This window comes from Rhinichthys klamathensis, unplaced genomic scaffold, assembly GCF_029890125.1.
Source record: "Rhinichthys klamathensis goyatoka isolate OS25496 unplaced genomic scaffold, OSU_Roscu_1.1 h1tg000010l_1, whole genome shotgun sequence".
In the NCBI taxonomy this organism is placed as follows: domain Eukaryota; kingdom Metazoa; phylum Chordata; class Actinopteri; order Cypriniformes; family Leuciscidae; genus Rhinichthys; species Rhinichthys klamathensis.
This window is the reverse complement of record NW_026606563.1, coordinates 600,333-624,736: the sequence shown is the minus strand read 5'-3', so window position 1 is coordinate 624,736 and position 24,404 is coordinate 600,333. Positions and strand designations below refer to the sequence as shown.

Below are 24,404 nucleotides of genomic sequence, written 5' to 3'. Positions count from 1 at the left end.
GTGCCGATGTGGGCGGGGTCTGAGCCGGTCGGCCATGATGGAAGGAGACGCTATCGGTTGCCAGGGGCAACGCCATCAGAACTTCACAGAAGCGCGACTAAACATTCAAGAGCTCTTTAATTTTTTGCGCATTTATTATTTTCGCGCATTTATTATTTCGGCGGGACAGAGACGGATCTACGAACACGAGAAAGTAAAGTAATGCAAAAAGATAAGGCGAAAGAAAAGGGACCTTACAGGAACAAGCTCACACCAAGCGCAAAACAGCGGTATTTGGAGAAGCTCTCAGGCATCCAAAATATCGACCCATACGAGCTCCGTGCAGCGGAATGGCACAGAGACCTGGACCATTTACCTCCATGCACATATATGGACATCGTGAATTATCTTGTTTTTGGTGTAAGTTACTACACAATGCAGGAGTTTAAAAGCCACAAGTCTTTGGAAAGTTACGAGGCTTTCTGCTGTGGCTGGGTGCAGGACTTGGCCATCTACAAGCCTCCAGGTGGTGAAAACAGCATTGTACTGGCAAAGGTACGTTTCTTCACATGCGTTTTAGTGTGTTTTAATTACATTGCATTTAGCAGACACTTCTTGACCAAAATGACAAAGTAATTAACTGCGACTGTTTCGTAAACACTAGATTGTAACGAGATGTTCAATGTACACAAACGTTTCCAACATGTTTTGATGTAGGCTAAAGCTGTGTATGTTAAGGTATTTCGTTTTAATAATTAAAATAGTAATTTAGTCATTTGATTTTAGCCCAATGACACATACTGTACATGGTTTTTGGGTTGGGTGTTGGGGGCTGCAAAGTGGACAAACCAGTTCTGGGTTGGCTTGAAAAGGTTTTGGATTTTTTATCATATGTTAATTTGAAAATATATATTGTATAATTTGACTTGTTGTTTATATGATATTTGTACTTTTGTAATTACATTTTTGCCATGAAAATAGCTTTGACTGCCAATGGCATTAAATAAAATAATCTGAATCTGGGTTGGCTAGGCTAGTTAAATGTGTGATTGCAAGATGTAAATGTCCTGGTTAGATTAAAGCCATTAACAGTGTGAATGCAAGGTGTATGAGATTCAGACGAGGCTGCAGACAGATGGTAATCTAAAGTGTAGAATGTAACTTGAAATAAAAATGGGCACTTTCTGTCTTAAATGCTTTTTACTGTTTCCCTAATTTATTTACCTTTATTTATTTAACAGGTCCTGCATTCACGGCGGCTCAGTGAGCCTCCTCTTACTCCATGGGTGATCTTAACACCATCGGGGCAAGTGTGTTCAGCCCACTGCACCTGTATGGCCGGCGTAGCGGAGTCGTGCACCCACGTTGGAGCTCTGCTCTTCATGGTCGATGCCTGTGTCCGGCTAAAGGAGAAGGCCACGGTCACAGATGAGCCGGCGTACTGGAAGCTCCCAAGCAGCATCAACAAGGTGCAACCAGAGGTTGGTCACCAGATCAATTTTATATCTGCAGCAGCCAAACGCAGATCTCTGGACAGACAAACTGATGGTGAGACCAACGATATTCCAGCGCAGAGAACACGTATGGCCAAAACAACACCACCACCAACACCAGAAAAGCTGGCAATATTCTACCGGCGAATCAGCATGACAGGCACAGGATCTGCCATTCTGAGTGTGCTCCCTGACTACTGTGAGCTGTTTAGAGATCCTGTTCTGCCCATTCGGAGCCTACAGTCTCTGGTTAATGGAACTGGCCTTAATAGGAGTGACCTACCTGCGCTGCAACAGCACTGTCAGACCATAAAGATTGTTGCAGATGTGTCTGAGGAACAGGCAGTGCAGATGGAGAGACGGACAAGGGGACAGCACACGTCATCCCTTTGGTTTGCTGCACGGGCAGGGAGAGTCACGGCCTCCTCGATGCATAGCGTCTATGGAACAGACCTCAGTTCTCCAGCACTCTCCATCATAAAAAGGGTGTGTTACCCAACTCGTGGGCCAGGAACAGCTGCCACCAGTTGGGGAATCAGACACGAGGAGACAGCGAGGCAGGCATACACTGCCCAAACAGCACACCAGCACACCGATCGACAAGTGCAAACCTGTGGTTTTTTTGTCAACCCGGCCTTCCCACAGGTAGGAGCCTCGCCAGATGCCATTGTAACCTGCACCTGTTGTGGGAAAGGCTGCGTGGAGGTGAAATGCCCAGCAAAATACAAGGACTGCACAATCCTTCAAGCTTGTTCATCAGATGACCGCAACTTCTGCTTACATGTAGTTGATGGTCAGGTGCACCTTAAAAATAATCACCAGTATTACACACAAGTCCAGACCCAGCTGTTTGTGACAGAGAGCTCCTACTGCGACTTTGTAGTGTGGACCATGAAGGATACTGTGATTCTGTGCATAGCTCCAGATAGTGCTTTTTGGAATGCACGACTACAAAAGGCACAGGACTTCTTTGTGATGGTGGCTCTCCCTGAACTTGCTGTGCAATATTTCACTATCCCACCTACCTCTCAACCATCACCTGGTCACAGCGTGCTACGAGAACTACAACAGCAACAGCCACAAAAAGTAGTTAGGAAGAGGCCGAGAAAGAAGCCTGCCAAAAAAGCAGCCGAGAGAACAAAGGAAGTGTGGTGTCTATGTGCCGGACCAGAGGAGGGTGAAATGGTGGCCTGTGAAAACGAGAACTGCACAGTCCAGTGGTATCACTTCAGTTGTGTGGGGCTTGTGGACAGACCCTCTGCTGACACGCCATGGTTTTGCCATTCTTGTGCTGAATAGTGTTTTTTTGTTCTTTTGCACTAATAACAGTATTATTATTTTATTGTCCATGTTTACATGCTGGAAATATTTATACTTTGAATGCACACGTTCTTTTGCACTGTTTTTGTGTTCTTTTTAGGGCTGCATAATGATTAATCGCGACTAATCGTTTGCAGAATAAAAGGTTTTGTTTACATCATATATATGTGTGTACTGTGTATAATAATTATGTATATATAAATACACAAACAGGCATGTATAATTTTAAGAAAAAAATCTATATATTGTTTATAATATAAATTATATTTAAATATAAAAATGTAAATATTTTTTTAAATATAAACATGCATGTGTGTATTTATAAATACATAATTATATTACACAGTACACACATATATGATGTAAAAAAAAACTTTTATTCTGCAAACGATTAGTCGTGATTAATCATTATGCAGCCCTAGTTCTTTTGCACAGCTGTTTTAGTGTTATTTTGCACTGTTAACTTTTCCAAGAGATTACACCAACCCCCCAAAAAAAATAAGGTTCTCAATAAATATTGTTAAGCCATATCAAGTTGTTTCAAGCATTTATTTCAAAGAAATTAAAAAGTAATGAACAAGGCACTCAAACAACACTTTTGCACATGTTCGTTAAGGCACAGCAAACAGTGACAATATCTAAAGGCATTAGGTTTTCACCCTCACATTAAAAAGTAATGAACAAGGCACTCAAACAACACTTTTGCACATGTTCGTTAAGGCACAGCAAACAGTGACAATCTTATCTAAAGGCATTAGGTTTTCACCCTCACATTTGACAAGCATGTGCACGGGTAAAGTTGTGTGTAAGAATTTGAATTTGTTGCGCACAACACCAATCACCCTCTCAACGTGAATTCTGAGATGTGCTATGGCCCTAGTCTCCTACACATCTTTCGCCTCCAGCTGTGCACGACCCCTTGTGAATGTAGGTATTTTTACTTCAGCACACATCATGCCCACACTTTCTCTTATATTAAAGCCCCTATCTGCCAGCACAATGTCACCTGGTAAAAGTTTGTTCAGGAAACCACTGTGCTCAGTTATTTGCTTGTCACTTGTGCGCCCACCCCACCCGTTCGATATGAAGGAAATGACACCCTGGGGCGTGATCACAATCAGGTACTTCATTGTGTATGCGTGTTTGTATTGAGAGAAAGTCTGTGCCCTTGCCAGTACATTTGAGGGTTTCTCGATGAACACCTCGAAGCAGTCCACAATGGCAGCCACATTTTTCCCAAATAATTCCACAAACTGGTGTGGCATACTGGTCAATAAGCATTCCCTGCTTGGCCAGTGCACCAATGGACACAGCTGTGCGTACATCACTCCAAGGGTATGGTGAAAGGCATCGGCGACTGTTGTCCTATGTACTCTAAACAGATGGCTGAGGTGCTGTATTGGAAGGTCTAGTCTGAGGCGCATTAAAGTCAATAGGACAAGCTGGAAAGGTGAGAGCTTCTTCATCCTACCTTGAAGCAGATATGGAGTGAGGGTGAGTAGAAGTGTCAGGAACAATGCAAAGTTTGGAAGCCCCGTGTAATACTTTACTGTGTTATCATCACCACTCAGAAAGTTCTCATTCATCCTGTAGTCATCAAGCTCCCGCTTCAGCTCTCTGTTTTCTTCCAAAAGATGGTTAATAACTTCACGTCTAGATGTGCAGAGTCCACATTCCATGTCCTGGGCTGGCGATGGCGATGGCTGCTGGTGGTCCTGGGCTGGCGATGGCGGCGGCTGCTGGTGGTCCTGGGCTGGCGATGGCGGCGGCTGCTGGTGGTCCTGGGCTGGCGATGGCGGCGGCTGCTGGTGGTCCTGGGCTGGCGATGGCGGCGGCTGCTGGTGGTCCTGGGCTGGCGATGGCGGCGGCTGCTGGTGGTCCTGGGCTGGCGATGGCGGCGGCTGCTGGTGGTCCTGGGCTGGCGATGGCGGCGGCTGCTGGTGGTCCTGGGCTGGCGATGGCGGCGGCTGCTGGTGGTCCTGGGCTGGCGATGGCGGCGGCTGCTGGTGGTCCTGGGCTGGCGATGGCGGCGGCTGCTGGTGGTCCTGGGCTGGCGATGGCGGCGGCTGCTGGTGGTCCTGGGCTGGCGATGGCGGCGGCTGCTGGTGGTCCTGGGCTGGCGATGGCGGCGGCTGCTGGTGGTCCTGGGCTGGCGATGGCGGCGGCTGCTGGTGGTCCTGGGCTGGCGATGGCGGCGGCTGCTGGTGGTCCTGGGCTGGCGATGGCGGCGGCTGCTGGTGGTCCTGGGCTGGCGATGGCGGCTGCTGCTGGTGGTCCTGGGCTGGCGATGGCGGCTGCTGCTGGTGGTCCTGGGCTGGCGATGGCGGCTGCTGCTGGTGGTCCTGGGCTGGCGATGGCGGCTGCTGCTGGTGGTCCTGGGCTGGCGATGGCGGCTGCTGCTGGTGGTCCTGGGCTGGCGATGGCGGCTGCTGCTGGTGGTCCTGGGCTGGCGATGGCGGCTGCTGCTGGTGGTCCTGGGCTGGCGATGGCGGCTGCTGCTGGTGGTCCTGGGCTGGCGATGGCGGCTGCTGCTGGTGGTCCTGGGCTGGCTGTGATAGCCGCTCCAGATGCTGGGTCCTTCGCTTTACTTGCCGCTGACATCTCGCTCCATCTGTTTCTTTAACGTCATTGTGGCCTAACCGCAGGGATGGTGTCCAGTCAGGGTGGTTCTCCAACATCTCATATGATGGTTTACCTACAACAGAATAATTAGATTATGAAAAATATATGTAATCAATGCTTTAAAATGGCAACAAGGTAGCATAATGTCATGAACATAATCTCAACTATTTTTTAGTCATTTCATAAATAATCAACAGAATAATTAGATTATGAAAAAAATATATGTAATCAATGCTTGCTTTACACTGCCAAATCCATCGCAGAACACATGCAAAATAAAGACAAATCCTGAGAGGGTAACGCTACTCATGGTATGACAAAAGAGCTCAAGGGGTAACTTACACAAGACAAAAAAAGGTTAGCGAAATTGTGGTGTAGAGAACACTACAGCGACCACATTCCACCAACAAGGTGGCATAATGTCATGAGCAGAATCTCAATACTTTTTAGTTAACATTAATGGTTGGCCATTGAGCATTTTTGAAGAGGCAACAGTTTGTTAGATAGTTAGCTAGGCAGCAACTTCGGATGCACTTCAGGGTTTGCAACAACATTAGGTAACCTAAGTTACTTTAAGAGACAACAAAGACATTTTTTAGAGAACGTAACTTACCCGAGTGAAAATGCAGAGAACACACTCTCATCGACTGGGGGGTGAGATCGAAAGTAAGGTCCTTTCTTCTTATTGCAGCCAACCAAGCAATCCGGCGTCTCCTCGTCAGGTCAGAGACTTGCTCTCCCTGATGCTGTGTCCATTTCGGTAACCTAAAAAACTGTATTCCATTCTTCCTATGTTTTCCAAATGTATCGTGTGAGGTACTGGAGCAGTTTTTAACGCAGCAGTGATTTCCAGGCATGGTAAAACAGTGTGGAATTGCGAGAACCTCCTCTACTACCGAGTTAACAACACACGTAAACAATCTTGTTTTACCGCCGGAATCCTGCCAACATGGCGGAGAGGGTGAGAATCCCGCGAGATCCAGCGAGATCCCGTGCTATCGAGGGGAGGGGCTCTGTACCATGACGACAACTCCTCACTCTCAATAGCCTGAAAGGTCTGATTTAGCCTACACACTGTTACAACAGTAACACATTTTTTTTTCACAATGACATTTGAGTTCATGATTTTAATGGTTTTTTTTTTTTTTTGGCAGACTAAAGATTAATGACAGACTTTGATCTTTGAATTAAAAAATATGTTTGGTTCAGGTTTGAAATTCATTATCTTTTAATGTAGTCTAATATCATAGTAGGACTACCCCCCAAATGCCTACAGCATAGTTGTTATACAGATCGCTATACATATTGCATTTAATTTGATTACTTTTTTACATTTCTGTCAAATATTAACCATTTTCAAATAAACGGGGTGTTAACCTTATTCAGCACTGAAATCTGTCAAACTTCTTTCAAAGTCCTTCATCACATATTAATATTAAAATAACTTAATTTCCGAGCACCACAAAGTCAGACCTCAGCACCTTTATGTAGGCTACCTTTAATGTAAGATCGTTCTTAGGTCACACACCAATTTAAAATCATAACATAAAAACTGCAATGGTACTGTTTTTAAAATCATGTGTAGTATGCCTAAGTGTACAGTAAGTGTGTGTGTAAACATGCTTTGATGAAGTAGACTTCAAAAGCTTTTGAATTTGAGCTTACAGTTCTTTCATCAACCTGTCTTTTACATAAACTTACAAAATAGATACTTTAACTTAGTCCTCAGAATCAGATAGAGGAGTGTTGCTGCTAGCTCCGTTAAGGTATTTCTGTCCCTCCCAAACTGCATTGAAATGGTATGTTTAGCAGCCAGAATTTAAAAATGTTTCAGGGGGAGAAACCCCCTGACCCCTCCTAACATGATCCATATCACCCGTCAGAAAACAATTGCAACGTCTCAGATTGTGCCCCCCCAGAATTTTGGCTTGCCTGACGCCCCTGGTGATCGCTACTGACTGAGTGGCACCGTTACTTTTGTATTTTTAGAGCGATTGTAGCCAAATATCTGTCGCCAGAACTATTAACCCCAAAACGAACACTAAACATTGGCTTTACTACAGTAGCCAAATCAAACACAGAACCATGTTTAGCATGCCTGTAGATAAACAAGCATGTAGATAAACAATACAAAAGCTCTAATCAAAGAATAATTTACACTAATTCCAAGTTCGCTGTTGAGATTTAAAAAAAAGGTTGTAACGTTAGGTGTTTGTCGGATAACGTTAAGTATGAATGAGCATTTAACAAACTGGTTTGCAGAGCTAAACAGCGTTGTCATTTGTTTACTTCCTTGCTACAACGTACAATTAACAATACGAACTATTACAGGAAAACACATCGACGAAAAATAAATCATACTTACAGGTTGTTGCCTGTAAACAACAGCTTCTGTTCTTAAAGTTCAGGAGTTTTTCAGGGATTGGAGTTTCAACTTACATACCTAGTATGTAAGTTTTCTTCTTATATGTCTTGTCTTTATTGTTTTGAGCCCTTTAAATTGTACTAGATATAAATGACGTATGATTTAGATTTGAAATGTCATGGCAGTTTGTTTGTTTATGTCTCGTCACCTGTTTGTAATTTAGGTTTCTCCCTAAAATGGTATTTTCCAAAAATAGGAGGAGCTAAGGCCTATAAAAGCCATTTTAGGGGAGAAGGTTGGTGTGGAGAGGTTGAATCTGGTTTGTATTTGTGGGTGTCACGATGTGGTTGAGACAAGGAAGAAGCAGGATCCACTTGCAGCACACTTTATTAACCCTCTGGGGTCTGAGGTGTTTTTGGGGTCCTTGAGATGTTCTGGTATGCCCTGACATTTGTGCTTTTTTCAGTTGCTTAGAAACATATTAATGGCACTGGTGAAATAACACTCTATTTAGCACAAACAGGGCTACCATAATATGTTAGCAACATGTATGTACATGTTTGTATTTTTGAGAGAATATTGTTTATGCATGGTTATTGAAAAAAATAAAAAATAAAGTTTCTGAAATAAGGGCACAAAACACATACTAAATATGTGTCCACAAAACTTTTGACTAATGAATGTTGTCGCCTAGAGTTTAGGCTTCAAAATGATCTGAAAATCATCCTGTCTAATCATTCACATAAAACAATAGATTTTTTAAATTGTTAAAAACATTTTTTTGTTTGCAAAGGCAATATGCGGATGGGCGTGAACGGCCCAACCCCTATCATGAATTGTTAACCCTCTGGGGTCGGCGGTCTCGCCGGCGATACCAGCTCACTTTTTTCCTTATCAGTGCAAAAGAGACTCAAATTACTCTGTTGATTTTGATCTTACATATAAGTGTTGTACATCATTCGATCCTGTTAAGTTTGTATTTTTTTGTGGAACCTCATAATAAAAACAAAGTGTTGTGCTTTTCGCCTAATAAAGAAAAAAAAACATGATGCGCGTTCTGCGTTCTCTCTGTCAGTGAAGTCCATTCTGAAACGCGTCCGAAAAATGAACTGTAACTCTGCAAATACTCAGTCAAACAGGTATACAGGCACACAGGCATGAAGCCTGAATTATCTTCTTTTAAATTAAGTAATTTATATAAAAAAACAAATTTTCTCATTTTATGTAATCTGTACGAAAAGAGAGAGATGATAGTCGTTCTCGTCTCAGGTCATTAAAGTTAATTTGACCACGCCCACGGAGCGCGCGCTCTATTCAAACACAAATGCTTTGGAGGAGCAACGGATCCAGCTGAGGAATAGGTACATTCTTTATTTTCAAGTGCTTTGTTCTAATCGCGATATGAAATAGTGTCTGTAAACAAAAAGACTGTTTGAATATGAATCGCATTTTTGTGTGTGAATGAATGAACAGCTTTTACCTAACTATATTCCAATACTGAGATGAGTAAAAATCGACTGAAATATGTTGAAATAAATATTTTTGTATAAGCAACGTATTAAACTGCAAATTAACATTTATATGTCCTAATCATAAAAACGATATGTTACATATGAAAGACAAGATGTCGTTTTTACTGTAAAATACTGCCACATCAAATAAGCTTGTTTGCTAAGATGTTATTATAGTGTTTGTTCGATTGTAGGCTATATTCAAACTAATAAATCCGCAACTGTGAAATATGTATGATAAAATGTATACTTTTATATATACAAAGAAAGATTACATTTGAAATCTAGTTAATTTTAATTGTTGTTGTAATTGTAACCTTTTTATTAAAATAGCAAAAATATATGTAGGCTACATATAAATAAATCTTATGTAAATCTTAAAAGCTCAATATAAGCCTTCTCTTTAAATTATTTGTATTGTGTTTTATTAGTGACACATTTGGGATATATTCCCAAACTTTCTGTAAAAACAGTATGAGAATTAACTGCACAATTACTAGAAATGTTTACATTTGATATTATACAATTTGCAAGCACAATTTGAAAAATAAATAAATAATTTGAACTGTGAACCAATTTTGTATTATATAGGCATATATATATATATATATATATATATATATATATATATATATATATATATATTGTCATTGCATTCTTGTGGCTCAGTGACACACCTGAATGAAAGGGTCATTAGTATGCAGCCCCATAATGCGCTCATTATGCGGGCCCATTGTCTTCTTAGGTGTGAATCACAGCAGGTCACACCCCTGCGCATATTGCCTTTCCAAACAAAAAGTGTCATTTTCAGTGTTGGGGAAGTTACTTTTAAAAAGTAGTGTAACTCGTTACTCGTTACTTCTTTTAAAAAGTAATCCGTTACTTTACTTAGTTACCCCATATAGAAAGTAACTTTTTACGTTACTCGTTACTTTAACGTTACTTTTATGTTGCTTGACTTTGGGCAGAAACCAATATCTGTTCCTAAATGTGTAGGCCTACATAAAGTTCTACTATGCATAATGCCATATATGATGCCATAAATGCATAATGCATTTATCAAAAATGTTCATATTTATGAAGAAATGCCGGTTAATGGACAGGCATATGCATGGGCGGCGCTAGGGAGGGGCTAGAAAGAAAGCCCCCAACAAAGACCAAAGCACCCCCAAAAATCATTTCTGGAAGTAATTATATTCAGGTTGTATTCTATGGAAGTCCTGAACCGCAAGGTGAAGGAAAAAAAAGAAAACTTATCTTGTTATTTAGACATAATAGGGGAAATTCTAATCTGCATTAAGCCAAATTAAGCGTTCTTATAATGGTTTTCTATGGGAGGAAAATGCTTAACGTGTAATTAAACACGTTGCGTTCATATTCTGGGCTCATCTGATTTTTTGTACATAGTATAGACTTTATTATGATTTTAGTATCATAATGATTAATAAATGCACGCACAATTATCCGTGAACTTGATAAATGTTGCAGATATGTTTTACTATGCACGTAAACAAATTCCTTTCAACTTATGTGTGCAAAATTCAGAATTAAATGAATGTGCAGCAATATACAAATAGAGAGTCTGTAGGCCTACTATAGCCTACGTGTTGTAGACATTAAATAAGCGCATTTAGTTTCATATTTAAAAAAAAATTATAATGTTTTTTTTTTTCCATCTATGCTGATTATGAAAAGTGAACAGCGCGAGTAAGATGGATGCGCAATATATCGGGAGACATTGAGTCAATCAGACATGATTTTGACCACTTCATTAAGTTTTGTTTTGAAGAAAGCCTTTCTTTAAAGCGAATTTCGTTTTGTATAAATTGTATCTTAATTTTAATAATTTTTTTATCAACCAAATGCCTGCAAGTAAGAAGCAAATATAGGAGACAATATAATCATGGAAGCGCCGGCGTGGTCACTTGCATTGCACGTGAACTGGAGCATCTCATCATAAATTAACCGAAACTCAACGTATAGAATTTAAGCTTGAAATGTCTTTAAACGAAACAATTCAAAACGAAAAGAAATAGGCTACTCTCTGATTATGAAATCCATTATGTGCATTTCTCTCTGGGGCGTTCACTACGGAGATGGCGATCGCGGTCAAATCTATCAAATGACGGAGATCGCTGTCAAATCCCAGGGACAGATGATCTGTCCCTGGGGAAAGTAATGTTGCGCCGAATTGAAAAAGGAACTACGTTTCGTTACCAAATTTTTACTTTGTAACGCGTTACACACAACACTGGTCATTTTTTTATTTAAACCAATCTATTGTTTTATGTGAATGATAAGGCAGGATTATTTTCAGATCATTTTGAAGAAAAAACTCTAGGCGACAACATCCATTAGTCAAAAGTCTTGTGGACACATATTTAGTATGTGTTTTGTGGCCTTATTTCAGAAACTTTAAGTTTTAGTTTTTTCAATAACCACGCATAAACAATATTCTCTCAAAAATACAAACATGTACATACATGTTGATAACATATTATGGTAGCCCTGTTTGTGCTAAATAGAGTGTAATTACACCTTTGCCAGTAATTTGTTTATAAGCAACTGAAAAAAGCACAAATGTCAGAGTATGTCAAAACATCTCAAGGACCCCAAAAACACCTTGGACCCCAGAGGGTTAAGTGGTTCTCACCTGAGCAGACTACATACTAATGAGCATTTCATTCAGGGGTGTCACACAAGAAAGAATGCAAGGACAATATATAAATATATATATATATATACAATCAAAATATAAATGAAAGCCAAAAGCACATTTTTAGTCATACCTGGAAACAAATCCTGGTCAAATAGGCTATATGGGCCATTCTACAGAATTGGTTCAAAGTTTGAGTTGGAAACAGCTTGAAAATAAAATTGTCTTTTTCCATAATGTCTTATAAAGTATTATTTTTTAAAGTAGGCCAATACATTTTATCATACATATTTCAAAGTTAAGGATTCATTATTTTGATATAGCTTGCATTGGAACAAACACTATAAAAGTTGATTAGTTTATTTGTGACAAAACATGCTATATATTTAACATATGAGCAGAAACGGTCTAACAAAAGCTTATTTGATGTCTATTTTATAACCTAAAAACTTTATAATCTATCCAAAATTAGTCAACGAAATGTTGTCATTACAGACACTAGTATATCGCGATTAGAAGAAATCTCAGTAGGCTATAGCAATATATTTTGGATGTGTTCATGTAAAAATAACGTTTACTAATGTACAGTAGGTAGTCAACCAGAATGCCTATTACCCAAATCCACCGCGGTAAAAATAAACCAGTCGCATTTCAAAGTCGTTCGCGAAATGACCGCCAGGTGGCGCAAAGGGACATTTAGCAAAACGTAAGTGGGGCAATTAACAGTAAGGATGAAATACTACAAGTTATGGTAATTTACAAATAAGCCTACAACAAACATTTATTTTTAAACAAATATTTTTAAATATGCAACATGCACGTTTAAACAACAAACAATACAATCTGAACCAGCGCTTCTGCTCCTGTATTGAGACATGCAGCGCGTTTCAGTTACAATCCTGGTTCCAGTGGCCTTAATACATTCACAGCTTTTTAAAATGTCACAAAGCGTTTTGAGATGGTTTTGAATGAAATATTGAAGTTTATAATTAGGATATTTTGGCACACCACGCCGAGTGGCGCTATGCATTATTCTAAAATCTGGCTTTATTCTGGCATGTTGAATTAGAGTTTGACAAACGCGGCGGCGCGTTCATTTGAATTTATTTTTCTCATAACAGCTAAGAACTTAATAGGCTATAGCCTACTCCGTAATTGTTGGTCATACAGATAAGATAATCTTTTAAAACGGTAAAAGGTCTACTTTTATTCATGTAGTAGGCTATAGGCCTACACTCACAGGCTAACGACAAAACGTTTTCTCGCTCATGTGAGAAACAAACGTTTGGGTATTTCTCAGTGAGTAAATTCATAGCCGAGCGGTAGAACTAACGGTTCGATCATCAAGATGACACGGGTTCAAATCCCGAACAAACATGGTCTACTGTAAATTTTATATTCATTAATGCAGAGAGATTTGTCTAGCTCTAAAACTCTGTTACACCATACAGTTTTTTGCTTATATTTATAAAATAAAATGACCATGCATTTCCATTTTACACTAAGGAACAAATAGTATCCAACAGAACGACTTTGCATCTGTATAATAATAGGCTACCAATCGTAATTTCAAAAGCAGTTCTGTTAAAAAATTTTTTTTATATATATATAGGCTATATATATATATATTTTTTTTTTATTCCCTACAACCTAGAGTTTTTAAAAACATGGTTTTAAGTAAAGTGTGATTTGCCAGGGGGGACGGGGATTTCCTTCTGGTCTAAACATCCCTGCTTCTCCTGAATTATTTTAATCCCCACACCCCTCCCTCCACAGCTAATCAATGCTAGGCTACTTCACCAATGCAAATAGAGATATGCAACAGGCACGTTTAAATGACAAACAATAAACTCAAAACCAGCGTTTCAGTTGTTCATTAGTTCCAGTGGCCTTAATGCATGCACGGCTTTTCAAATTTCACAAAGCGTGTTGAGATTATTTTGAATGAAATATTGAAGTTTATAAGTGTTTTGGCACACCACGCCGAGTGGCCCTATGCATTTTTCTAAAGACGGGTTTTATTCTGGCATGGTGAGTTAGTGTTCGACAAACGCGGCGGCGCGTTCATTTAGATTAATTTATTTTTCTCATTACAGCTAAAATAGCTCAATAGGCGACTCCGTAATTTTTTGGTCATACAGATAAGAGTAGAGTAGCTCACATCGTTCAAAACTGTAAACTTGTATTCATATTATTAGGCTAACGACAAAAGTTTATCTGTCGTCTCTGTCTCCGGGAACTGCTCGTCACAAAAATGAACCGAAAGCCACTTCAGCTCAGTCACGATAAGAAATCGGCTATGTCTAAAGCCTTTAAATGTCTAAATATTTAGGCTAATGAATGTTATCTGATTATGTAGGCTAATCCATATGAAAACGATCGGTACAGAGGATCTACTTAAACATGTAATGTAATCGCTTCCCAATGAGAAAATGACAAGACAAGGGTGAAAATCTCGCTCTAATTATGTAGGCTAAATCGCCCTGAATTAAAATGTAAAAACAGATCAAATAATGTATGTGTCGAAATGTTGCGATACTGTTTCATTTAAGTTCATAATTATTCTATAAATGTTATTTAATTTAGCAGCATTACCACGAAGCACCGTGGTTCGATATTTATTTGAATAATACAAAATAAAAAAACTTAATAAATTGCATGCCTGGTTGTAAGGATCCAAAGATCCCTGTAGACTTTAATATTAAGTTGAACATTTTGTTCATGACAACACATTAACATGCGTTTTTTCAGATTATATTTAGTTTTGCTTGGAAAAGGCTGGCCCAAACCAGTTTTATTTAATCAATTATTGAAATAATGAAATATTTAATAAACCTTTATGACAGAAATATCACTAGGCTACATGTAACTTAACAGTTGCTGGACAAAGGTGTTAATGTTCCTCTTTCATATGGAGAGTGTCGGTCAGCCAGCCTGATGAGCAAGCAAAATTATTGTAAGGATAAATCTGTATCCAAATGTAGGCCCCATATCTTATTAAATTATAAATATTGTAGTTTATTTATTGTAGCCTATTTAAAGTTTTTTCACACAAAATTTCAATTGAAGTTATTGTAAGGTGAATTCAACAAGGCATGCTGTGTCTTTGAAGCAACAATTAAAGGCTAAATATTTTTTTCGTGATTTGTATGGCTGACACGCAGCGACATATACAGTATTATCAGCTGTATGATGTGTTTTTACATGTTTTTAAATGTTTAATTTCGATAGAGACCCGGTGCGCGCAGCGAGGGAGACTAAATAAACTTGCTAAAAAAGAGATCCAGCGCGAGAGAGGCAAAGAAAAATGCATGTTTTTAATTTAATTAGGCTATGTTGCTTTGGACAATTTTCGTTTTGTACTGTTTTAATTGTTTAATTTAGCTGTAATTTCTTTGGCAATACAAATTTAAAATGTCGCAAGACTAAGATTAGCCTAGTGTTTCTTATTTTGCATCGCAAAAGAAATAAACTCTAAACTCGATGCAACCCTGTTTTAAATTTTTTTTTTTTTAAACTGTCCCGACACTTTATTTAAACCTTGAAATGTTCGAACTTGGTTTCAAACTTAAGTAATTTTAGTGTTCTTTTACATTACACAATAATTTAGCAGACTAAAGACGAGCTTCTTCATTTTCATTTTCTGATGCAATCGGCTGACAATCTTCCTTCAGTTTTTGTCGTTTGTGCAGCGGCTGCGGTTCTACAGGAATGTAGCAAATGTATGTTGTAATGATAATTAAACAAAACTCTTGACTTTAAATAAGTAAACAGTTATAAACAGTTACCTATTTAAGCATCAAGGTGGTAAAATATAAACGCTGTAGGCCAACATCGGTTAACAACATGTATGCAATATTGAGATTCGATCTCGGGTCGATTGAAGCTCCTCGAAGCTCGTGTTGTTGCGTTGATCACTGAGCTACAGTCTGTACGCTGTTAAAGCCTCATTGATGTAGCCTAAATGTTTTTATTGCAATGTTTTATGTTGAAATGTTTTCATTATTTATTCAATTTAATTTCAGTAGCCTAATTTCAGTATTGTGATTATTAATTATTTTAACTACGTTTCACTTGAATTCTTCTGCTACCAGCTTTCAATCGCTCTGAATGAGCCGTGGAGCGGCAGCAGATTACGCAATAGAGAGAATAAACGAACACTTTTCAGAGTCTATGATTGTAGCGCCTCTTAGCGGTATAAGGCAGCAAATACACCCCACATTTTACTGCCGCGGTGGAACGGCTGATGTGGGCGTTGTCATGGCTTGCCTCGACATTTGCGTTTGAATAGCGCGCGTCCTCCGTGGGCGTGTCACATTAACGCATAATGAAGTGTAATGAGCTGGGGAAAAAAATACTGAAATCACTCTCTTTTCATATAGATTACATAAACTGAGAATATTTGTTTTTTATATAAATTACTTCATTGAAAAGAAGAGAATTCAAGCTTCATAAAGAGCTTCATGTTGTGCCTGTATGACAAGTATTTGCGGAGTTATAGTTAATTTTAGGACGCGTTTCAGAATGGACTGCACTGACAGAGCAAAACTCGCATCATGTTTATTTTTCTTTATTTGACAAAAAGCACAACACTTTGTTTTTATTGTGAGTATACAGAAAAATAATAGACACTTAACAGGATCGAATGATGTATAACACTTATATTTAAGATCAAAATCAACAGAGTATTTTAAGTCTCTTTTGCACTGGGGTCGGCGCGATAGCCGACCCCAGGGGGTTAAACAAACTCCAAACTTGACAAGGACTCAGACAGGGAACAGGACTCAGGAACAGAACAACCAGCATCATCACCACTACAACATCAAGAACTCACAAGGACTGGACTGAAACACAGGGCTTAAATACAAGGGAAAACAAGCTAAACAAGATGACAAGGGGGCATGGTTAATCGGGGACACCAGGGAAGACTAATAGAGATAACGGGGAGCGGGAAACAGGACTAAACCAAAAACACAAAGAACGGGGAAACAGAGAATTCATAACAGTGGGCCTGTACTTTGGCATAGCCAACTTACATTTGTGTATTGTAAATATCTTTGATTTATTTGCTTTGGTATCCTAACAGAAGTTCTGAGTATTTAAATTTGTATTATTATTATTATTATTATATAATTTTTTATATTTCCTTTGGTTTTTTTTTTTTCCCAGTATCCAGCATTTGAGTTTGAAAAGTATCATATTTCATATTGATAGCTGAAAAGAATTATTAATTGCTTTGGTACTAAATTAATATCCGGTGGTGTAAAGCCCGGCTCAATCGATCCAATGACGGCATTCGATCAGTAGGTGAAGGTCTCTGTGTATTACTGTCTTTTCTGGTGGCAAAGTATTTTGATTAAATGCAATACATTTTTCATATGTATTCTCTCGTTATTTCATCTGACTCCATAAAATGAAAAGGTTTTTAATGATATCTGTGCATTATTAAATATTAGCGAAAGTGTGACTAATTCATTTTAACTCTAATGAAATAATATCAAAGTCAGTTATAATCATCAAATGTAACAATTTATTATGTCAGGTAAATTTATCATTCCAATTTCATAATCAGTTAAAGATAATCAATACAAAACATAAAATGCTCTGGAATAAAGAGAAGACGAACCCGACATTAGGAAATACGTGAAGCTGAGAGATCGGCCGCTCTCAGCCTCACGGGCTCATCTGAAGTACAGAAAAGGCCCTGATCTCTAGTTGCATTTCATTATATAGCCAGACCTCATTTCATATGTAAACATGAGTTCACAGTGGAAATTTACCTTGAACACTGTCCCAGACTTACTGGGGGTAGAAGTTGACCTTGTTGAACATGGTCAACGGTTGAACAGTGGGAATTTGCATTCAGGAATTTACACCTTTTGGGGGTAGGACCATGTCTAGAGACCACATTCCTTTGTGTGCCAGTTATCCCTAAACTCTTAAAGACCTTATTACCTTTAGTCCCTGAGAGAGAGAATGAAATGTAGATAAGGTGGACTTTCGTCTCAGGGGAAGAGGGGGGAAGTCAAATGTTTATTTCCAGCAAGGTCCTTTGTCTCATAGAGGTCAGGTCTATCTCTTCAACCAGTTTTTCCACAGTCTTACAGTGGCAACCACCAAAGATAGTCTGATCAGAACAATTAAGTGATGTCCGTTTAGGAGGAGTTAGATGCACACACCACTCCTTTCAAACTTGAACAGTATTTAATTAAGTGTGGTTCTAGAAAGAGAAACAACAATAAATAAGTATAAATATACACAGTGATAAAGCATCAATATAATAATGAACACAATCTGCATTTCTTATGACATTAACATCAGAAATATGTCTTTACAGCGATCGTATAATAGGACTAGCTAATGATTAGCTCAGAGACACGTGTGCTACGTCAGATGCGATAAGCGCATCTTTAAAGACAATTCACGCCGCTCACAGTGTAAATACCATAGTATAACGAGAGAAATTAACTTACTCTTTGATGCACGCACACATGCGATACTTCAATACTGCAGCATCGTGGATGAACTGGCGTTATCATCACATTAGGTCCGTCTTGTGCAATAATAATATTAGCGCTCATACCTCAAACTAAACTGCGTCAGTATCTGCGTCCTTAGCACCGCCTGGGTCCAAACGAAAGGCGAGTGACTTACTGCCTGACTACATAACAACAGCGAATTAACTATTACATACACATAGAACTGTATGAACATATTAATGAATGAATGAACATTAATAACTGGCCCTCTTTTTAGTACAGCCTCCCCCAAATGTGCTTGCAGATTTGCATCTCGGGCCAGTACTCACAGTCAGTCAGGGAGTGAAGGGAGCTTAATCAGTTTGATAACAGGTCTGATGTAGGTTCTTTCTTTGAGCTGGATTTCTGCAGCTCTTACTTTATCATCCGCTCCAGCCATAACAGTTTTCACAGTCCGAATGGGCCAGAGTGCTCTGGGGAATTGTGGATCAGCAATCTTAACTGTAGGATAATCTATGTAGTGGAACTACATAACAATGTGTTACATGGTTTAGGCCCTGTGCATTGTTTCTACCCGGGGGTGGGCGTTGTAGGGGTGTTGAATAGAGACGAGGCTTCGAAGAGCACACAACAAGTGAGTGTGTGTGTTTGTACTCACGCAGTAAACTAGATAATACGACATGGTGTCAGAGTGGGATACTCTTAATAACCTTGCGGAAGACGTTTTGTTTCGAGGGCAAGTGAAGTTTTATTAGTTTGAAGTCGCAAAGTCATGGAACAAGCGGCAGGAGGACAACGCGCTCCAGTTGATGCAGCTGCCGGGGGGAGAGAGCCGCCCGCGCCGAGCCCGTGTGCTACGTTCAGCATCCAGCCACCTGAGCCATTTAACTTCTCCAAACCTACCGAATGGGAAAGATGGATCCGACGGTTCGAACGTTTCCGTCAGGCCAGTAATCTCCATACTTCCACGCAAGCCAATCAAATAAATACACTCATGCACTGCATGGGCGATGAAGCGGACGACATTTTGAAGGGGCTGAATTTGACGAACGAAAACAGTGAGCGATACGACGCAGTGAAGGAGGGTTTTCACGCTTTCTTTGTTGTGAAGAAAAACGTAATATATGAAAGAGCACGTTTCAACATGAGAAAACAAGGAGAAAACGAACCAATCGACTCCTTTGTGACTGCACTGTACATCTTGGCCGAGCACTGCAAATATGGGCCACTGCACAACGAATTAATCAGAGACAGGTTAGTCGTTGGTTTAAATGATTTACGTCTGTCAGAGCGAATGCAGTTAGATAAAGATCTAACGCTGGAAAAGGCCATTGACATGGCGAGACAGACTGAGGCAGTGAAGCAGCAGCAGAGTAACTTGCGTGGTGAATGCTTTAATGCCAAAACGTCTGACTCTGTAGATAGAGTCATAAGTAAAGGCAAGTCATTTCAAAGCAGGCAGAGAGTCAAAAGTGCTCATGGAGCAAAAGACAAATTTAAACAGTCACAATCAAGATGTCACAAGTGTGGAAAAAGCCCATTTCATCCGAAAGCGCACTGCCCTGCAAATACGGTACTCTGTCATGCCTGTGGGAAGAGGAGACATTACCAAAAGGAGTGTGCTTCATCCAGAAAGGTGAATGAGATTCAAGAACAAGACCCTGACATATTTTTAGGCACTGTGGTTGCCGGGGGTGACCCCTGGCTGATCAATATTAAAATAAAGGACTGTGAAGTACAGTTCAAAATCGACACAGGTGCTGATGTCACTGTTATGCCAGACCATGTGTTCCATAAGATATTTAAAGAGGGCAACAAACCAGCACTCCAGAGAGTGACCAAGCCTTTACTTGGACCTGGCTGCTCACCACGTAGCGTGATTGGAATTTCAAACATGCTGCTTCTGAAAGGAGACAAGCATATAATGGAGGATGTGTATGTTGTTAAGAGTCTTCATTCGCCACTGCTAGGTAGACCTGCCATCACCAAATTGGGTCTTGTCACACGTGTTGATGGTGTAAGCATTCACACACTACAGGAACACTATCCAAAGCTGTGCAGTGGGCTAGGACTGTTACAGAGGCCTTACACCATTGAACTGAGCCCAGGAGCAGTTCCATTTTCCTTCAAAACTCCACGACGCATCGCTCTTCCACTCATACCAAAAGTAAAAAATGAACTACAACGCATGGAGCGGATGGGGGTCATAAGCAGGGTGGATGAACCCACAGAGTGGTGTGCAGGCATTGTCCTGGTGCCCTAAAAGTCTGGTGATCCACGCATTTGTGTTGACTTAACAAAGCTCAACGAATCAGTGCGAAGGGAGAAATTCATACTTCCTTCAGTTGAACAGACTCTTGGGTTGTTAGCGGGAGCTTGTGTTTTTAGCAAGCTAGATGCAAACATGGGATTTTGGCAAATACCTCTAGCAGAAAAGTCTGCCAAGCTGGCGACTTTTATCACACCGTTTGGGCGATATTTCTTCAATCGTTTGCCCTTCGGAATAGCATCGGCACCTGAGCACTTCCAAAATCGTATGGTAACTGAAGTCACGGAGGGCCTGGGCGGTGTGGTCTGTCACATGGACGACGTGCTGGTGTGGGGGCGTTCTCAAGAGGAGCATGATGTGTGCCTTCACGCAGTGCTCCAAAAGATGGAAAATGCTGGTGTCACCCTTAACAAATGTGCCTTGTCGCAGCGTGTAGTCAAGTTTCTCGGCCACATTATCTCAGACAGAGGAGTATAACCAGACCCAGCCAAGACCGCAGCGGTCCAGGAGATGCCAGAGCCAACAAATGTCAGTGAGCTTGGTATGGTCAACCAGCTGGGAAAATTCATTCTCCATCTGGCGGAAAAAGATAAACCACTCAGAGATCTCCTGTCCAAGAAAAATTGTTGGTTCTGGGGGGAAGAACAAGTTAAAGCTTTTAAGAACTTGAAAGGAGACTTGTCATCTGCTCCAGTGCTGGCCCTGTACGATGCAAACAAGCAACTCAAAGTATCTGCAGACGCATCATCGTATGGAGTGGGAGCAGTCCTGCTGCAAAAAGAGGGTGTCGATTGGAGACCTGTTGCCTACGCGTCACGGTCTCTTACAAATCGGCCAAATCGGCTCAAACCGGTCACCTTTAAAAAGAAAATGAAGCAATGAGACCTAAATAATTCTTTATTTGCATTCATTAAGTTGAATAACTAAATGTCAAAAGGTGTGTAATATCTCTTACCCTGTTCTTCATTGACAACATATTCCCCCAAAAAGCCTCAATGTTGAAATTGGCTGGGTCTTGGGGCATGGGGATGTCCATCAATTGATACTCTAGGAACTCTTCGGTGATCTGATCATGCTCTTGGGGTCCCTGATAAGGAAGCAGTTCGGCAAACCTATCAAAAGAACACAATGTGCACTGTTTAAGATGACGTGGAAGAAACAACTGGATTTGTTTTCTGAACAACATCAAACTTCACAATTTATTAAAAATGTTAAGAAAATGTAGTATTGGAAATAAGGAATAGTAAATAAGTAAACCCATACCTGTCGACAAAGTACAAGGCATCTTCAACACTGTACTCGGTCCTTTGCTGGACATCAACAAATTTTGAGTGCTTGAGTAGGGCCTCTCTCAGGGGTAGTTTGTCCAGTGCATATTCCACTGCTCTCACCAGAAAAGCCTGTGCTGCCTGTTGGAATCTCTGCACCTGTTGAGGTGTTAAATCTCCTGCATCAAGGAGCCGATTAAGCATAGCTTGCGTTGTGAATCCAACATTCAGCTTTTCTCCTACCAAAGAGATAAAGCAGTTCTAATTAATAGTTAATAAGAGTAATATTTTTCTGTCTTTTTTTTTAGTGAGTTTATTAACAACTAAGAATAACCACAGTTGCTAGCTTGAATATCCCACTTTATTATAAGTAAATCACATCACATCAGTGACATCACTAAACTCATAACTGAATAAAAAGGTCTTCTTATAAAAGTATCTGTGTTCAGGGAGTGAGTGTATGTGTATCTGCTTATGTGAAACTTGGGAGCATTACCTGGCGGTTGGCTTGCTGGGTCCTTGTAGTGGATGTCATCCAGTTCTCGATACTGTAGTGCTGCTGGCTTTAGAAACCTTGCGCACAACTTGCGAACAAACTTTGTCATCTACAAATATGTATTTCAGAAAGGATTTTCCATACCATTTGAAAAGACATATCTAAAACAAATGTCAAATCTAACATTATTAGCAGAATCAGGGGTTAACCTTCCATTTTACCTCTACATGTAGAAGAAAGATGGATGACCTCTCTCTCTGGAGGAGGAGGTTCAAGGTTGAGAAGGCTGGCAATGTTGCTTGATAAAAAAGGAGGTACACTTCCGTAAGTGAGTTGGAAAATGCATCCACCAGCCTTCGGAAGCTTGGTTGTTTCTCATCTGTGAATAAAAAAGTACAGGTTATGCACAGTACAGACATTTATGTTTCTTTTTTTTTTTGCAATAATCTTCCAATAGTGTAATGAAATATTCAGCCTACCTAAGGACTTGAAGTAGCTAGTGAGTGGCTCATACCGCTGCAGAATGCGATTCACACAGCTCTCCAGGCTCAACCATCGAACGGAAACATGCTGTAGCATTTCCATATAGTCACTTTCGTGGAGGTCACAAAATTCTGTGATGAAAATATATAATCCATAATATCAATTCAAAGAAAATCTTCTGCATTTCCATTGTACTACTCAGGTGCATGTTAGGTAACAAACCTGACCAATATCCAACATCCAGAGCCCAGGTGCTCGTTGTGTTTTAAGCCCCCAACGGATCCTTCGAGGCAGCGCTGCATGGAAGGCGCTCCCCGCCCCCTACCGTGTTTCAGCCAATCGCAACAATGGTGCTCGCATTCAACTTTGAGAACCAACGAGCGATCGATCTTGACTCCACTCAACTTGGTACGGTAAGTTGCATAGAGCAATATTCTAAGATCTGAATTCATAATGAAATGTTTTATTATAAAAAAAAAGACTATGCTTGGAAATATAGCCAACACTAGCTGCTAGGGATTTTCTTTGCCGCCGGCCGGACACGCTCAGCTATCTAGCTAACTGTAAACAGATTGGCAATGGTAGATTTTGCAGCAATTGGCTGAAACGCGGCAGGGGGCGGGGAGCGCCTTCCATGCAGCTCTGCCTTGAAGGATCCGTTGGGGGCTTAAAACACAACGAGCACCTGGGCTCTGGATGTTGGATATTGGTCAGGTTTGTTACCTAACATGCACCTGAGTAGCCACTCGGGTCCTCTGGATCAAATCCAGTTACCTGCAATACAGGACAAATTAATCACATTCCAATTAGTTACATATTCATTACAATCTAGCACAGCAAACTATTTTACATGGCATTAAACAGCTACTGTAGGTCATGGAAAGCAGACATTATCAAACTTACATACAAAAACCTCTGCCCAGCATTTTTGGCCGTGTTGTGGATGATGTGGCAGGGGCACCCATGAATGTAAATGTTTCCATTTTCATTGAGTGCTCTTGATGAAATAGAATTTTTTGCTCCCGTGTTAACAGGTGCATTGTCAATGGACAGACTTACACAGTTACCCCACGTAATAGCATTTTTCTGCAAGACCTCATTCATCTTTTGAAAGATTACTTCAGCTGTGCCACAGCTACGGCCACTGGTGGTGCACATATCTAGAAACCTATGGACAACCTTGTTAGTGTCACTGTCATATATCCGCACAATGAGTGGATTCATTTTATCTCGACCTGCAAAGACAAGATGCATGTTTTACATAATTAAAGTCACACATCTGTATGAAATTAAGTGTGTGTGTGTGTGTGTGTTCTAGGAATGGGTGCCAGAAAATATTTAAAACAAACAAATATACTGTTTACAATAGTTGTCAAAGTTATACCTGTATCGTTTGACCCATCTGTGATCAATGTAAAAGGTTTTTCCCTCTTTTTCATCACCAATTTATTTCTAAAATATGG

The 24,404-nt window shown here is 40.1% G+C and overlaps 1 protein-coding gene across 1 annotated transcript; it reads right to left on the bottom strand.

The window, feature by feature from the left end:
* Positions 1–21,153: 21,153 nt before the first annotated feature.
* Positions 21,154–22,567, bottom strand: LOC130094997 (uncharacterized). Its single transcript, XM_056261630.1, has 4 exons — positions 22,459–22,567; positions 21,958–22,201; positions 21,650–21,806; positions 21,154–21,270 (listed from the first exon to the last, which is right to left on the bottom strand). The coding sequence occupies exons 1-4, from the start codon at positions 22,565–22,567 to the stop codon at positions 21,154–21,156; spliced, it is 627 nt and encodes a 208-aa protein (XP_056117605.1).
* Between the last annotated feature and the right edge of the window lie 1,837 nt (positions 22,568–24,404).

Coding starts and splice junctions, on each gene's coding strand:
- LOC130094997 (XM_056261630.1), bottom strand. CDS start 22,567: ATGACAAAGTTTGTTCGCAAGTTGTGCGCAAGGTTTCTAAAGCCAGCA. Junction 22,202..22,458: donor CCCAGCAAGCCAACCGCCAG/GTAATGCTCCCA, acceptor TCTCTTTGGTAG/GAGAAAAGCTGAATGTTGGA. Junction 21,271..21,649: donor TGTTGTCAATGAAGAACAGG/GTAAGAGATATT, acceptor TTTTTCCGCCAG/ATGGAGAATGAATTTTCCCA.